The 18,596-nt window shown below is 41.3% G+C and overlaps 1 protein-coding gene across 1 annotated transcript in view; it reads right to left on the reverse strand.

The window, feature by feature from the left end:
* Positions 1-1,010: 1,010 nt before the first annotated feature.
* LOC124721620 (protein C12orf4 homolog) overlaps positions 1,011-18,596 on the reverse strand; it is a 145,090-nt gene continuing 127,504 nt past the window's right edge. Inside the window, exons 10-11 of the mRNA XM_047246679.1 lie at positions 4,839-4,964; positions 1,011-2,147 (exon numbers count right to left, since the gene is read on the reverse strand). Of these exons, the coding sequence (XP_047102635.1) occupies positions 2,031-2,147; positions 4,839-4,964 (243 nt within the window). The 3' untranslated portion in view covers positions 1,011-2,030. The remainder of the gene's footprint in view (positions 2,148-4,838; positions 4,965-18,596) is intronic.

The raw sequence follows: 18,596 nt of genomic DNA on the forward strand, positions 1-18,596 counted from the left end.
TTCTGTCTTATTCTCATGCAATGTTTTTTGTGACTGAGTTATGACTCATGGCTGAACTGAGAGCTCTCATCTGCCAGTACTCCTTTCCTACTTCCTAAATTCTCAAAGTAGGTGTCTGGCATACCTTTCTGAATGACCCCATCTGGAGTACAGGCTGAAGTGGAGAATGACAGTCATAGCCAAGTGGTCAATTCAAAAAGAGTTTTTCCAAGCTACAGTGGAGCATACATTGTTTAAAGCTTCCTTACGGGAAAGCAATGCTCACTAAAGCCAAGTCTCATGAGTGAGTCCCAGTCTAGCATATACCGTATTTACTCGAATCTAAGCCACACTCGATTCTAAGCCGCACCTGAAAAATGAGACTCGAAATCAAGGAAAAAAAAATTTCCCGAATCTAAGCCGCACCTGAAATTTGAGACTCGAAATTCAAGGGGAGAGAAAAGTTTTTGGCCGCACCTCCAAATCAAAACAAAGTTGGTCCATTGTAATATGAGACACAATTTAGGTCGAATGAATGACGATACAGCTACAGTAGTTCGGTACGAGTCGTAAGCTTAGCAGTTACCAGGTAACCATTGCTATGTGTCAGGCACTCCATCCGTATTTATACGGGTACCCTTCCTTTTCCACGTACTTCGTCTGGTTTGAAGTGATTGCTTAATTTTCTTTGATCTTAGCAACCATCTCTTCTCAGAGGTAGGAAAAAATTCAGAACGTAGAGTTGGCCATATTGATAAACATCCTTAACAGTCTTGCCAGTCGCATTTTCCTAGTACAGTGAAACGCTGCAACATTCGAAGATGAACAATATGGAATTTGTATTTACTTCGATGGATAATGTATGAAAATGCAGTGGTTGAAATCGGGGTGGAGGAAAAAAAGCTCGTCTTCCACTTTTTTTTTAAATTTATTTACTGACGCAGAGGTTTTGGCGCCAGTATTTATCTTTGTGCCTGCAAAGCATGCCTATGTAGCGCTACATATATTCGACGGCAGAAGCTAATTGTAGCGGCACCTACCAACATTTTTCAGAACTTCCGCTTACTTTGCACTCGATTCTAAGCCGCAGGCGGTTTTTTGGATTACAAAAAGCGGAAAAAAAGTGCGGCTTAGATTCGAGTAAATACGGTAGCTTTAAACTGTTAGGAAATTTCATAACAGTGACATATTATTTAAGATAATATTGCTGCAACTTCTTCCTCTTGGAAGTTAAGCAGTTTTTATTTTCATATATGGAATCTTTAACTTCAGTTTTTGAAACGCTGCTGTAAAGCCTCCAGTAAGCAAATAGCTGCTAATTGCTACTGTAAGATACAAAATTCCTCGTCAACCACTACAGAAAAACAAACATATATAAATTTCCAATTATTTCATTATATTATTAACATAATTAAATGCTGTAACATTGCAGATGATTAATTACACATGAAAACAATGAACTCTTAAAACTGTGATTATTAAAAACAGGAACAACCTGAAAATGGTGCACATATACCTATAGTTATGAAGTGTATGACTGTTACTCGAAAATCATTAAGAGAAGATAGTGAATACTATCAGAGGGGGGGGGGGGGGAGAGAGAGAGAGAGAGAGAGAGAGAGAGAGAGAGAGAGAGAGAGAGATTAATACAAAAGAATCTCTAAGTAAGGCTTTTTAAGTGTAAAGCAGATCTCAGATTCCTATTATTTTTTGTTTTTAATTAAGTGTAATATCCACTTTTAAGAGTACAACATATTTAACGATCACTATTCAAATATTTGGTGTTCGCCTTTAGTATCTTTCAATGATGCTGTATGTACATGTACAAGGCACAAAATCTGAAATACCATTACATAGATATTTTTCCTTTGAATTTAGTAAATACATGATTTCCACATTATCAACATTTCTCCACATACCACCACATTCAAAATGAACAGTAATGCTATGTGCGCAGACAGTGAAGCAGTGACTTTATGGCACCACCCAAAACAAGTTTTGCTTTGTATAAATATTCTGTCATTGGTGTAGTTCTCTCCATTTGCTACTTGTCATGAGCTCTTCGGTGTGTGGGGTGTTGAAGATACTTTGAAGACCAGAGGATTCGAAACCCTAAATATGCTTGGTAACATAGTTGCCAGAGTTCCAAATACTTCTTCTGAAATACCCTGTTTAAAAACAGAATTACAAATTAGAACATTCTGTGGGTATCATATCCAGCTAAACAATGAAATAATGTTAGATTTATACAGTACAGATGAAAGATGACTCCTAACTACAGTTTTTCAAAGCCAGACAGTAGTAAAGTAATGCCATTTTGGAACTATGACAAATTACAGAGTAAAATAAAAGCCATAATGGATTACTTGTTTAACATCGAATATGTGTGTGTCACTAGTTTTTCCACAAAGTATGTTGCCTTATGTACCCAATAGGTCTAAGCAAACAAAAAAAAAAAAAATTAATTTAAGAAAAGTCTAAAGTGATGTATGATATTGTGTCAGTAAGAGCTCTGAATAGTTTTACCAATTTTCTCTAGTGAGCCATATGATACTCACAACATGTTTGAAATTTGACAAATGAAACAAAAAAATAAACTATTCCCATATCGATTACCACAAATTTCAAGAAATTTTACTTTTTCCAACAGAAATAGCAGAATATGGAATCGGTGGGTTCAGGAGGGTAATATGGAATGCCATGCTGGATCCCAATGGCCTCGTATCACTAGCTGTCGAGGTGACAGGCATCTTATCCACATGGCTGTAACGGATCGTGCAGCCACGTCTCGATCCCTGAGTCAACAGATGGGGACGTTTGCAAGACAACAACCATCTGCACGAACGGTTTGACGTTTGCAGCTGCATGGACTATCAGCTCGGAGACCATGGCTGCGGTTACCTTGACGCTGCATCACAGACAGGACTGCCTGCAATGGTGTACTCAACGACGAACCTGGGTGCACGAATGGCAAAACGTCATTTTTTTGGATGAATCCAGGTTCTGTTTACAGCATCATGATGGTCGCATCCATGTTTGGCGACATCGCGGTGAACGCACATTGGAAGCATGTATTCGTCATCGCCATACTGGCGTTATCACCCGGCGTGATGGTATGGGGTGCCATTGGTTACACATCGCGGTCACCTCTTGTTCGCAGTGACGGCACTTTGAACAGTGGACGTTACATTTCAGATGTGTTACGACCCGTGGCTCTACCCTTCATTCAATCCCTGCGAAACCCTACATTTCGGTAGGATAATGCAGGACCGCATGTTGCAGGTCCTGTACGAGCCTTTCTGGATACAGAAAATGTTTGACTGCTGCCCTGGCCAGCACATTCTCCAGATCTCTCACCAACTGAAAATGTCTGGTCAATGGTGGCCGAGCAACTGGCTTGTCACAATATGCCATTAACTACTCTTGATGAACTGTGGTATCGTGTTGAAGCTGCATGGGCAGATGTACCTGTACACGCCATCCAAGCTCTGTTTGACTCAATGCCCAGGCATATCAAGGCGTTTATTACCGCAGAGGTGGTTGTTCTGGCCACTGATTTCTCAGGATCTATGCACCCAAATTGCGTGAAAATGTAATCACATGTCAGTTCTAATATAATATATTTTTCCAATTAATACCCATTTATCATCTGCATTTCTTCTTGGTGTAGCAATTAGTGTATTTTATCAGTTTAACAAGTATAAGAAACAAATAATGGAAATCCCCCCCTCCTCCTCCTGCATCTCTCAACGAATTTATCAGTTTCTTTGTAAGGAATATGTTTTGGTTGGTGAGAATTCATACTGTTTTGACCAATAACTGTGGAATATGTACCAATGAAAATTATTTCATTAATGTGATGCTGCCAGTTAAAGTATAAAAAATTTTATTACGATTTCCTAAACAAAGCAAAGTTCAGGCAGCCTACTGCAGAATTGGCTGTATATTGTGCAAACACGGAGTAGAAACAATTTTCAAACAGACAAGCAAGATCAAAGAGTGTCTTAGATCGGCAAAGGAGAAAAGGGACACACTTGCAATGTCGAGAATATACCGCATACCATACACGTGCGGAAACGTTTATGTCAGAATGACTGGACGATCAAATAACATAAGCAACATTGCAGGTTGGGGCGGGTGGAGAAATCGGCCGTGACAGAGCACGCACTGAGTGAGGCTGACCACGTAATAAAATTTGCCAACATGGAAGTTCTGGCTGTAGAGAAGCACTATCACACTCGATTGTTCAGAGAAGCTGTAGAAATACAAAAACATGTGAATAGCTTCAACAAGAAAGAGAAAAGCCTTAAGGTAAACGGATCCTGGCTTCCTGTACTGCAGCAAACGAGTGTTGCAGGTAGCAAGAGGAGAACTGCACTGGAAATGACCGTGGAGAAGCCCTCGGACATTGGCGTGCCAGGTACATATAGTTTGTGGCCGTGAGCTCGGCTCCAGTTCACCACCGGCAATGGAGGGTGAAGCTTTGACAATGCCAGCCACTCATGCTGGCGAAACGTCAGTAAAATCATCAGATGAACGTCGGCCGAAAAACCGGAGACAGAAGCCAATAGGCAGTTTGTAAAAAAAAAGTCTTGATACTGTTTTGTTTAGAAAACCATTAAGATTAATATGTAAATAAAACTTAACATAACATGCTCAAACCATATCATTATAACAAAATTTGCAAAGGTTGAAAAGAGTATGTGACAAGTATGACCATCTTTAAGGGATATATCTAACAACCAGAGTGGTCACTGACTCGCCTCCTTACTAATTTGATCCAATATTCTCCCCAAAATAAATTGCACTGTAAATAATGACTTTTTTCATTTAGAAAATTCGAAATAAGCAGTGTTTACCTTTGGTACTAGAAACTGTAAATTTTTCAGTTCCGAGCCTCCCCAGGATGCCATTTCTATCATAAACCCCTTCACACATTTGAAAACTAGCTCTGCTCTTTTTGTACACCATGCAACTGTCATTTCCTGTAACAGAAATTATTTTTAACTTAGTTTGGGCCATTAAAATGTTATGTTCAATAGAAACTTATTAAGTATCTAATTTATGTATAGTAAATTTTTGATCTAGTCATGAGATATAATTAATTTCTTAAATCAATGGAACAAAACAGCTTTTCTGCAGCTCATGACTGAATTCTCTTGAATTAACATGAGTAACAGCCAGTAAGATTTTAGCCCAGTTTAAGGCTTCGTACACCAATTTTAGAAAAATATGTTTAAGTGATCTAAAAAGAATTCAGGCTCTATAAGTATTACATAATTTTACATTCATATGCACATATTGCTTTTGTTTCCATAGACCACTTTTGGCAAATGCTGGAACTGCTTCTTTCAAAAGGCCAGAGAATATTTACAGCCTCATATTTTCCCAATCCATGCTTGGGCTATGTCTCTGATAACTACATTGTCAACAATGTGTTAAACCCCAGCCTTCTGAAATGAAACTGTCCAAATGATTAAACAAATTCAATTCATTTAATGTTTTCATCAGATGAGAACCAACTGCCATTAAGTGCTTTAGAAAATGCAGCTTAGCCATTAGCTGTTTTACTTAACTTATATATCATCTACTGGTGTCAGTCACAGATCATCACCACTGGACGTCTGTTAACATCTTAAGTGCACGGGTCATTTGAGTAGAACAGCTCGTACACATCATATTAAGTTTAGGTGCTCCAAGGTGGAGGGAGAAACTGTGACAGTGCAAGCAAATTAATGACACACACACACAATTATACACATTACTGTGCTGTGATACTTAACTAAAGTTGTACAGCAACTCATTGGATGTGCTAGTGGATAGATACAACTAAGCAGCCGTCTGTCAAGGTGTGCATTACTGAATACAATGTCAATGGACTGTGTCCATCCTGGGTGCCACACTGTCAATCACTGTTCTTATGCGAAGGCTATAGGCAACTCCACTTGTAGACTAAGTCTCACAGGCTGATCTCCACTATGAACTACAGCTACGTACAGCAATCCTGGAGCTCTGCTCTAGAGCTGTCTTACGCCAACGCCAAACATGACCCCATATGCCTTTGAGTGCTGCTTATCACAACATGGATGTCCATTACACTGGCGGTGGTGCCAGGATTGCTAATTAGGCCACAGTTAGGGTTGGCAGCGAACTTCAAAGTGCTGCCCATGGCACCAGTTGCAAACTGACCCAGTGTGCCAGCTCCAGCTGCATCCATTAGTGAGGACACAACATCAAAATTGAAAAAAAAAAAATGCAATGTACACAAAAATGACAACTCAACAAAAAACATGGGTGCAAAATTACATTTGTATACTTACAAGATAAAACGGAGCAGTTAAACGAAGGTAAATGGGATATGTTTTTAATTGATGTGATTTATCTTGTAAGTATACATATGTCATTTTGCACCCGCATTTTTGTTGAGTTGTGTCATTTTTGTGTACACTGTATTTTTTCGAATTTTTTTTCAATTTTGATGTTGATAGACATCCTGTGATAATGTTCTATGACTGAAACCAGTAGATAATATACTTGTTAAATAAAACAACTGATGGTTAAAATGCATTTTCTAAAGACTCAATTCAGCTGATAACTCCTTCCTACTTTCCAAACTTCACAAAAGCTATCCTGCACAGCTTGCTGGACTAACATTCTGTGGACTAACATTCTTGGAAGAAGCATCACCACATAATAATCTCCCTTGTTTCTTCATTTCGGTAATTAGGATAACAACATAAAGCTATGCTGACTATATAAAAATTTAGTCTCTTGAACATTAGAAATATGAGGGTGGTGGTGGTGGTGGTAGTGGTGGTGGTGGCGGCGGCGGCGGTGGCAGCGGTGGTGGTGGTGGTGATGGTCGTGGTGGTGGTGGTGGTGTGAGCGCACGACAGAAAGCTCTTTGGCACCCATGTTAAAATGGAACAAAACGTGTGTGAAAGACTGCAAAATTATTAAAATTGGAAGCAAGTGAAAGAACTTGTTCACACACACACACACACACACACACACACACACACACACACACACACACACAAACCAATTAATCAGCTCTAACACACGGTACAAAGGGAAAAATCTGTGAAAAGGATTAAAAGAGGACAGCAAATAGCTGTAACTGGTTAATAGCTGTAACTGGTTGACCACAGAAGAGCCAGACAAACTGCAACACACTAAAATCTCCAGCCTAAAAGCATAGGCCGTAGTCAGACACATCAAAAAGTTTTAAAAGCTTGACCACACTGCCCCATCATCATCAGCTAAAACAGATGGCAGATCACCACCTAAATTTGCTTCTGCCTACTTATCATATAATAAAAATGCACTTAGTTAACATGTGGCGTACAGTGAACTGCATGCTACAGGCATCACAGACTTGGGGGGGGGGGGGGGGGGGGGGAGGGGGGGTCCGCTAGTCAGAAGAAGCTACGCATGTGGAGACAAGGCCCAATTTGGAGGTAGGCTTATTGGCCTTCACTGCCAGCCAGTCCTCCTGCCAAATTGCATGCATCTCCAAATCATCAGTGAAGTGACCACCTGCAGGGGAATGGTACATCATGCCATGTCATTATCACTGCAGGCGTTCTTCGCAGTTTGGTCTGCTCATTCATTTCCCTAAATTCCCACACACCCTGGTACCAAGCGGAATGATACCAATTTCCCCACTGTTGAAAGAAGTTCAGTTGATCATCTATTAACTAGACCATTTTCTCTGCTGGGTACATGTGCTGCACACATTAGAGGGCACTAAGAGAATCGAAACAGACAAGAAACTGTTTGCCCAGAAGATGTCTCATCTGCTCCAGTACCTTCAGGATTGCATGGCACTCTGCAGTAAATACAGCATATTCACAGGGAAGGAAACTCATGAAGACACTGTTTGGCAACACTACCAAACAGCCAAGGGAGTCCCCTTATTTGGATTACATCAGTGTTCAACTGTAAAACTGTGATGCCTAGCTAAAATGTTGAAAAACCAAGATTAACACATAAAATCCAGAATCCAGTCTTTCTTGGAATGCGTGAAGTCTAAAATAATTCTAGGCTTCTGTATGAACCAGCATTGGTGTAAACCTATAAAAGCAGCCACACTTGTCAAAAAAGAAATCCTTTGCCCGCATCCCATAGGGCCCCATTGCTTCTTGTTGTTGATGGAAAAGCCTTTCCATTGATGGATGAATGACGGTGTGGTGTGCCGGTGTGTGTGGCATGAACATGGTTTTATAGGACTGTCACACTATGGGGACTGGTGACCTGATGTGAAGCAGTGGCTCACCAGCCTCTGCATAAAAGCTGAGTGAGGGGCTGGGTTCGAAGGCTCCAGTGGCCAGCCAAATTCCTTTATGGTGCACCATGTCCAACAACTTTAGAGGGTCATGCAGATCTATACACCATGCACCCATAATCAAGCAGAAATCACATGGCACCCTGTACAACTAGAGCAGATAAGTTCAGTCAGCTCCCAGGAATTGTGACTTAAGACATTTTAATATACTGAGTGCTTTTAGTGACGGTCTTTCCAGGTCCCTAAGACATGGGAACCACATAACTTAAGGATCAAACATGAGGCCCAGAAACCTCATGGTATCAATAAAATGAAGAACAGTGGCCCATCCTCAACTCGTGAAAGTTTAAAACAGAACAGGAACTGTTAAAACAAATACACACAGAGTTTTCAGTGTAGGAATTAAAATCCCCCCTTCCCCATCCAGTCCACCAGCAATTGAATAGTCAGTTTCAAGGGCACTGGGAAATGGGAACTGGCAGTTGGTAAGAAGGCAGCTAGGAGGAGGAGATATTCAGACAGTTGTACTTTGCATATAATCAATAGATTTGACCAACCGTTAGAGGTGAGAGGAGAGGAGCCTCTTGTAGGTGTAGGAAACATGCAGTAATCCTCAGCAGTTAGGGAGCCTAAGTCAGTTGCGAAGTGTAACAGAAAGAAGACTGTTCTGCTGCTAGGTAGTTTGCATGGCAGAGGTGGGGGCAAGCAGTTGCAGGAAGTGTTGGGGAGTAAGTACCAGCTCACCAGCATTGTGAAGCCTAGTGCAGAGTCGGCTCAGGCAACTGTTAACATAGGGAGTTACGTAGTAATTTTACGAAAGAGGATCAGGTAGTGATTGTGAGTGGAGCAGGGAATAGTCTTGATAGGCATTGGGAATATGATGTAGCTGGTGATCTGGTAAAGATAGCTACTCAAACTGGTGACACTAATGTGCACTTTGTGCAACTGTTTCAGCACCACGATCGGTCTCATCTTAATGCAGGTGTTAGACGTATTAACATGGGGCTGGAAAAGGCACTGATGGCGGAGGGCATGGCTCATATTGCAGTGGTGCCAGCTGAGTCTATCAATAGATCTGGTTTCACTAGGGATGGCCTGCACCTCAATAGGTATGGGAAGGGGAGGCTGGCAAAACTTATAGGTGACAGTGTTGTGCCCAGTGATGGGATCACTCATGGAAAAATTCCTGTAGTAGTTGGTGTTAGAGCTGGCACATTTTTTAGATTGAAGTCAGCTGATAGGTATCACTGCTTAAAGGAAATCCGTCTAAAAAAGGAATCACATTCAGAGGTGGTCAGGTAGCCAAGTAGATAAGGAATTCACATATTTCATCAAAATGTAAGAGGTATTAGAGATAAAGTTAGTGAACTGCTTATAGATGTTGACTCTGACATTCTTGGTATATCCAAGCACCACTTAAATAATTTGCCAATCAAAGGCTTCCTTTACTAGGATACAGATTATCTGGCTGTTTTTCAAGGAGTTCTTTGCGAAGTGGGGGAGTAGCCATGTATGTAAAAAATAGTATTCCATTTGAGTCCATAGATGTATCATGGCACTGCACTGAACAGTATTTGAATGTTGTGCAGGGGCAGTTGAATTTAGTGAAATTAGACTTCTAATTGTTTTTTGTATATAGGTCCCCCAACTCTGACATCAGAGCATTTCTGCTCAAGCTAGAGAGGGTTCTCTGTTCACTTCACAGGATGTACCAAAAATTAGTTACATGTGGTGACTTCTTGATGCAAGAAAAAGGATGTTGGAAGATTTCTAAATTCATATGATCTGATGCAGACTGTTTTTCTCCAACCAGGGTGCAGGGGAACAGTAGCACAGCCATAGACAATATTTTTATTCATTCTTCATTACTAGATGGGCATTCTGTTAGTAAAAGGGTTAATGTCCTTTCAGATCATGATGCACAAATTTTAACACAAAGGTTTTTGTACTCAAACAAATGTTATATATAATTACAAACTATGTAGAAAAGCTAATCCAATGGCAATAGAGTGTTTCTTAAACCTCATTAAGGAATAAGAGTGGCAGGATGTTTATAATACTGATAACATAGATGACAAATATAATGTTTTCCTTAACACATTTATCATGCTCTTTGAAACTTGTTTTCCATTAGAACACTCTAAACAGAGTACTAGCAGTAAAAGGCAGCCTGGTTGGCTGTCTAGTGGGATAAAGATATCATGTAGAACAAAGTAGGAATTATATCAGTAAGTTAGAAGTAATCACAATCAAGTTACAGTAGCCCACTGAAAATGGTATTGCAAGGTGCTTAAAAATGTTATTAGGAAGGCAAAGAGTATGTGGTACACAAATAGAATAGCTAATTCACAGGATAAAATTGAAACCAAATGGTCAGTGATGAAGGAAGTGTGTGGCTAGCAGCACAAGGTCGACGATATATAGTCAGTTCATACTAAAAATATTTCCGATCTTGATAAGTCAGATATATGCTCAGCATTTAACAATCATTTTCTGATCATTGCTAGTGAATTAAATAAAATCTTAGTTTCTACAGGCAATCATATAACTCTCTGGAAAATCACTTTCCAAGATTGATATCTCAAATACTCCTCTGTGATACTGAAAGGGGAGATTGAGTCAATAATTAAACCACTGAAGACTAAGGACTCTCATGGATATGACGAAGTGCCTAGCAGAACATTAAAGTACTGTGTTGCACATGTTAGCACTGTACTTAGCCATATTTGTAATTTTTCCTTTATGAATGGTCAGGTTCCTAAACGATTAAAGAACTTGGTAGTAAAGCTGCTTTATACAAAGGGAGAATGGGATAATGTAGACAATTTTAGACATGTCTCTATGCCATTGGTGTTTGCTAAAGTTCTTGAAAAGGCTGTGTATCTAAGGATAATTTATCATTTTATTTCACATAATTTGCTGTCAGATATACAGTTCAACTTTAGAAGTGGTTTAACAACTGAAAATGCTATATTCTCTTTTCTATGTGAGGTACTGGATGGATTGAAAAAAAGGTTTCAAACACTAGGCATCCTTTTTGATTTAACTAAGGTGTTTGTTTGCATTGATCACTAACTATTGCTCCAGAAGTTGGACTGTTATGGAACATGGAAAGTAGCCCACAATTGGTTTACCTCTTACTTTAACAGCAGGCAGCAAAAGGTCATTATTCACAGTACTGAGAACTGCTGTGATGTGGTGTCTCAGTGCGCCATGGTCAAATGGGGGTTGCCCCAGGAACCAGGGCTGGAGCCATTCCTGTTCCTTATTTATATAAATGATATGCATCTAATATTGCAGGTAATTCTAAATTATTTCTGTTTGCTTGGTAGTGAAGGATGCAGTGTGCAACATTGGCTCTGTTTCAAATAGTACAGTTCACGACAAAAGTTCATGGCTTGTAGAACATAAAATAACACCAAATCACAGTAAGACTCAGTTTTTGCAGTTTCTAACACAAAATTCAACAAAACCTGACTTTTTAATTTCACAGAATGAGATTAGTGAAACTGAACAGTTCAAATTTCTACGTGTTCAGATAGATAGTAAATTGTCGTGGAAAACTCACATTCAGGTTCTTGTTCAACGAGTTATTGTTGCCATTTTTACTAGTTGAACAGTACCGTATCTGAAGTATGTGATAGTTTGAAACAAAAAGTAGTCTACTTGGCTTATTTTCACTTGCTTATGTCATATGGTATTATATTTTGGGGTAATTCTTCCCATTCTCAAAGGTTATTTTTGCCTCAGAAACGGGCAGTTCAGGCAATAAGTGGTGCAAGTCGCGAACCTCTTGTCAACCCCTATTCACTAGTCTGGGTATTCTGACATTGGCCTCTGAATATGTGTGTTCCTTACTCTCATTTCTTGTTAACAATATCAGCTTATTCCCAAGAATTGACAGCTTTCACTCAGTCAACACTAGGCAGAAATCCACTTCACTCTTGAGCAGGAAGGTGTGAAGTATTATGCTGCATCCATTTTCAATAAGCTACCACAAGAATTCAAAAATCACATCAGTAATCCATGTGCTTTCAAATCAAAACTGAAGTGTTTCCTCATGGGTCACTCCTTCTATTCTGTCGAGGAGTTCCTTACAAAGTTAAGCTGCTTTCTATGTTATATTGCTGATTGCATTTACATAAAATTATGGCTTGTCTTTTTTGGGTGCATAAATATTTTAATCAATTTGTTATTACTTTTCTGTTGCAATTTCATGTACTGCCACATTTCATGAGATTGGAGATTTGCTCCTCAATTTGTTCCTATGGAACCAGACGTGTAAAAATAAACAAATAAACTGATGAGTTGTTTTTGTTGTTGTTACAAGGTTGGAGGAGGAACAAAAGGCAGAGAAAATGTCAATACACAAAGAAGACTGGACAGGACATTTAACAACTGATATGATACTACTGAATGCTAGGGCAAAGACAGTTACACTTAAACACTACCTTGAGGGACACCACACTCTTGCTCAAAACGATCATACAGGACATCACTGACTCCTTATTTAAGCTCGGTGAGAGGAAGGACCATATAGAAATGAGAAGGCATCTTTGAAAACAGCATTCATGGAACTGCATGAGGATAATATGTCTCCAAGTAGTATTGAAGGCCTATTCAGTGTCAAAAAATATACACAGTAGGTGGTGATGGTACATGAAAGCTTGTTGTATAGTCACTTCCATGAGATCATGTTTTCAAAGGTGGAGCAATACATCTTGAATCCACACTGAAAGCTGCTAAGAAGCTGCCTCGATCCTGAGATCTAGACGCAGATGGTTTACTGTCCAGTCCAAGATCTTTCTCATGTCACTAGCGAGTTGTGTCTGTACATGTCACAGGTTGTGTAGATTGAATTATAAGAGACAGCAAAAGGAGATCATGGCAACAGTTCCTGATCACTAGAAACCATTACACACACACACACACACACACACACACACACACACACACACACAGTCTCAGGCAACTGAAACCACAAATGATGGGAGTGACGACTGGGTGGGGGTTACAGTCCATCCTGGGGGTTACATTCCATCCTGTCGCTAGTGAGGGCAACATTCCATTCTGGATCTTGGATGTTGTCATGGAGTTCAAACACAACAAGTTGGCTATAAAGTGCCCAGTCGGCCATACTGAGCACCATGTTAGCTTTGTTTGGTGGTACAACTCTGTTTGGCAAGAAAATCCTAATCGGGAAGTGATCACTTGAGTGCAGTTTACTGACCACTTCCTCACTGAGTGGTGTGTGTGAAGGCTAGAGAGCATAAAGAGAGATTGATAGTGGTGAACAACCCTGTTGCAGCACTGAAGTGCGTGCTCTGCCCATGTTCAACAAACATTCACATGAGGATATGGGAAGGTACTCAACTGCTCTACCCCTGGGGCAGTTGGTTGCACAATCCCAGAGCACAATGCATGTGCTGAAATGACCACAGAGGGGGAAGGGGCTGGGGAGTTGAGTATGAAGGTCATGGAGAGCCTTTTGGTGTAGCACTTCATGTAGGGGCAGGTAGATGGAACATAAGCCAACCTATGATACACGTACTAATACAGCAACTGCTTGTACACTAGTTCTTAGGGAGAGAGCAGCACTCCTCCTTTAGACATAACTCCACTAAGGTCATCCTTTCTGTAGAGAATATAGCCATGAAGCACACTGGTACCACAGAATTTAAAATGTGTGTCCTGAAGACATAATACACACATTGGTCTACTTTGAACTAACAGATGTAGCTCCTCCACATATGTCCTGTATCCACTCAAGTTCCACTGAGGTGGAGGTGGAGGAGGAAGAGGAGATTAGTGTTTAATGTCCTGTTGACAACAAGGTCATTAGAGACAGAACACAAGATCGGATGTGGAAGAAAACTGGCTGTGCCCTTTCAAATGAACCATCCCGGCATTTGCCTACAGCAGTTTAGGGAAATCATGGAAAACCTAAATCAGGATGGCTAGGAGTGGGTTTGAACTGTTGTCCTCCCAAATGTGAGTCCAATGTGCTAACCACACTGCCATCTCACTCAGTTCCACAGAAGTACAGAAGCCATCTTAATGGTGAAGTTTTCCTCTGTGTTTCCCCTTGTTGTTCCTCCACAGTGGGGAGATTGCAGCAGAGGGAGGGTTACTTCAGGGACTCACCGGTTTCCTCGGGCAGACATTGACGTCCGTACTACTGATGATATGGTCATCGTCTGATTCATGAGACAGGACCACAATCAAATTCTCTGATGGATTCCATCATAATTGTTTCTGCCTGTTGGTTTCCTTCCCCAGCTTGGATTTTGGAGTTGATGACATGGTCATTTTAATAGAAATATTTTGTCAAGTCTCATCAGCAATTGGCTGTGAGGGTCTGCTGTTGTTCCAGACAGTAGTTTCGGCAACATCAGTATTTCAGTGGTAGGAAGGCTTAGTTGTGGGACCAGTGATGCAGGCTCGCAGTTGCATTTACAGGTACAGGCTGATGTGCTCTGCTCAGCTGTCAAATCTGGGTGCCAACAGTAGTTTCTATAAACTCTGCTTCAGTGGTGAGGCCAATTACCTCACAAAGGCAGGTGGCTGTGTGGCCTTAAATGCATTCTTCGCATCAGAATAGAAGATGAGTTGGGTTACTTTAATATCCTGTATTTTCTTCTATTTTCTGGAGAAAAGATTTCCTTGCTCCAAACCAAGTGAGGTTGGGAGCAATTCACACTCATGGGTGGGGGAAGTAAAATCAATATCCTGTTCATGGGCAGCAGAGCCACATCTCTCACATGTACCCTGTGACCATTACACCCTGTGGTGGTAGAATCAAAGATTTGACACTTAAAACAGCACATTGGATTAGGTATATGGACCCTAACTTCAAGATGAAGAAAACCTGATGCAATATATTCATGTAACTTTGGTAAACTGAATGTCTGAATAGAAGACACTCACTTCAGGAGCTCACCATCAATACTTTTCATGAAATTCTGAACTTTAGTGGCCCTTTCACTTTCCCATTCCTGTTGGGAGTTCTTTGGTATTTGTATCCATTATGTCTGGCATGTTACGACTCCTTTACAACAGTTTATCCGAGAGCACAGCTCACTGCTGACAGCATATTCTCAAAGTAGTATGGCATTTAACAACTGTTTTACTTTGGTGGCTTTCAGTGTCTTGAAAGTCGGCTGCTCAAAATCCACACTGTGGAGTGGTTAGCAGATGGCAAGACTTGAGCCACCATACCAGCCAGGCATGACTCATACATTCCATGACCTCACAAAAACAGCTTATGAGGGAAATGAGGTGGTAGCTATAAGGAAGGTGTTTGCCCTTTCAAGGCTTAGGTATGGAGGTATGGGTATGACAGTGACCTCATGCAAGTATCTGGGAAACATGCCATCTGCCCAAATTCAATTGTACATACGAAGGAGAAAGTGCCTGCCTATAAGAGAAAGGTGCTGCAACATCTGAATGTAAACATCGGCCAGCTCTTGGGTGGAAGATGAGGATGAAGTGAGAGCATGGTCTAGCCCCCTCACAGTGAATGTGCCAATGTAGCATTCATCACTCTGGGAGACAGATATCACTCAAGCTGACTTCATTCATTTACAAGGGAGGATGGAGGGGTAATAGTTGCTAGAGCTCAAAATCTCCACAAAATAGCGGCCTAAGGTTTTGGAGAAAGCAACAGGGTCCACAGTGACATCATTTGTTATGGTCAGGCTGGAAATCTTGGAATGGACTTTGGTCCCACACCACTGATGGAGGTTGCCCCACATGATGGAAGAGGGAGTGAAACTTACTATTAAATGAAATCCAGCTTTTTTTTTTTTTGCTATCCTGAAGACTGCAATGACACTGCGCACAGAAGTGTTTTTAACGAATACAGTTTGCCATTGTAGGAAGATGGTTAAAAATGTGGAGAGCATGTCTCCACACACAAAGCGCGTTGCGGCATGCCTCAGTCCACCATGGGACCAGGACACAGTATGATAAAAATGATGTGTGAGGTATGGAACATCCTGCGGTGGTAAGGGGAAATAGGGAAATGATGTTTGTCTAAGGTCGTCAAGGAGGAGTAAAGGCTCCAGTCAGTCTTATAAAGCTGCCAATTTGGTTTACATTCAGGTGGGATAGGTGTCAGTAAACTGATTGAAACATACTTGAGCAACCATTTCCCAAGCGCTGAGAGAATGGACCACTTGAGATGATGATGATGCTGGGCAGTGCAGAATATGAGGTCCAAATAGGAATAAATGCGCACAGAGTCTGTAAGGAACATGGGTGCTCCAGTGTTAAGACAGATGAGGCTAAGTAGAATGAAGGTCAGTCAAGAGGAAAACTCTTGAACATGTCAAAAAGCCCCAAAGGGGATGATTGGCATTAAACTCGCCCAGCAGGCAAAAATGGGCGAGGGAGCTTACCAGTAAGCTGGAGTAAGACTGCCCTGGTGACCGTGAATGACAGAGAGATGTATATGTTACAAGGAGAAAAGGTGAAGCTAGGAAGGAAAACATGGCCTGCAAAAGCTTGCAACTGGCTGCTCAATGAGATGTTTTGGCTACAGACGTCATCCTGGATGAGCAGCATGATGCCCCATGAGAAGGAATGCCCCATCCTCAGGAGGGAGGGGGGGGGGGGGGGGGTTACATGGGAAATGTGGTGGTGGTGGTGGTGGTGGTGGTGGTGGGAGTAAAGGTTAAAATGGACCAGAAGGAAATGTGAGAAGTCAAAGCAGTCAGGACAACGACAATTTTGTTTCTTTGAGGCAGGAAAAAACTGGACACTGCAATTACAAGAGCAGCAACAATTCCTCCTTGTTGGATCTAATGGCACAAATGTTCCATTGGAGAAGAGTCAGAATGGGGAACAGGGAGGAGGGAACAAATGAAGAGTAGTCACCTTGGCAGCTGCTGAGTGCCAATCTCTGAAGACTCATTGCTACAGGGCACATTGACTGGAGGATCCTGTTCCTGTTCCATGAAATCCACAGGGGCATTGGCATTCTACCTGGGTCGGCCTGCATATTCCAGGGCAGAAAAATGGTAGGTGGTGTGCACCGGTGAGATACAGGTCGGCCAGGTGAAGGTATCACACAGTGACACTGTTTCAGAAAACGTCCAAATCAGGGAAGGAGAAGACCGTTTGGCTTTGTTCAATTTCTTAGAACCTTTATGGTTGGCAGGCAAAGGCTCAGATGTTTATTGGCCGGAGGGATGTAAAAAGTCTTTGTGGGAGTATTCCTTTTGCCCTTTCTGATCTGCTGGTTGTGTAGCAGGTAATTTCACCACCAGGGTGAAGATTTGGTGACTTGTTACACAGCTGTAGGAGGAGATACTGAGGCTACCATGATACTGGGCAATTTCAAAACTACAGTACTGAATTGGAGGTCACAAGTCTGCATCCCCATGTCCTTTATGGAGCAAGGCATAGCAAGAATGGTACTGTAAGTGCCTGATAGTAAAATGCAGGGCTTTCAACTAACCAACAACTTGTGAGCAACAGATAGGGTATTGTTTCCTTCACCCAGATCTCCTGTGGGAACTCATAGGGTTGCTAACAAAGAAGCCCTCTCTGACAGTCACAAACTTTATAGGCTTGCCTTTGTTGAACCAAATGTAGATTGCGAATGACACCATCTCAGTATTTAGCTCAGTGAATGGCGGTCCACAGATGGTCCGTGTTATGACTCACAGTGTGTGGTGCAACATTCGCAAGCCGGCTGGATCACTGTCTCTGCTGTGGGTGGATGTCATCATACAGGGTAGGGATACATCGAATTTATGGTAAGGTGGTATGGAATCAGTAAATACACATCACAAAACATACTACGGTGCCACGTGTGAGGGTGTACTACCCCAATGAAGCGATCCACAGATTCACAGAGGTCGAATCATTCAGGAAAGGTTACCGCAACGGGCTGACTTTGACCCAATGGATTGAATTCCACTGAAAATTTGTGAGCAAAAATAGACCGGCACATAAACTTATACCAGCCAACACTAGCCCCATGCACACCTGACTGGTAGTTGGACCTAGTGTCAGATACACGGGAGACTCTGGCAGATGGCGAAATGTATTTCCAGAGGCTGATTGCCTCCATGCCTCGTCAGATGAGGCAACAGTTGATTACACTGGTGGTTGGATCTTATATTTGATCATCCCTGATATGAAACTTTCCTTGTTAACTGGAAACATACACGAGTTCATTGTACTCTGAATTTTATTTAATGAAATTGTGCTGCTTAACATTTACTACATGTAAATTTGAAAAAATAAATAAATAAAAAATGCACAAACAACTTCATCTGAATCAAAATAGAAATGGTGCCCTAATATGAGACAATCAGAGAAA

Source organism: Schistocerca piceifrons, chromosome X, assembly GCF_021461385.2.
Source record: "Schistocerca piceifrons isolate TAMUIC-IGC-003096 chromosome X, iqSchPice1.1, whole genome shotgun sequence".
Lineage (NCBI taxonomy): Eukaryota > Metazoa > Arthropoda > Insecta > Orthoptera > Acrididae > Schistocerca > Schistocerca piceifrons.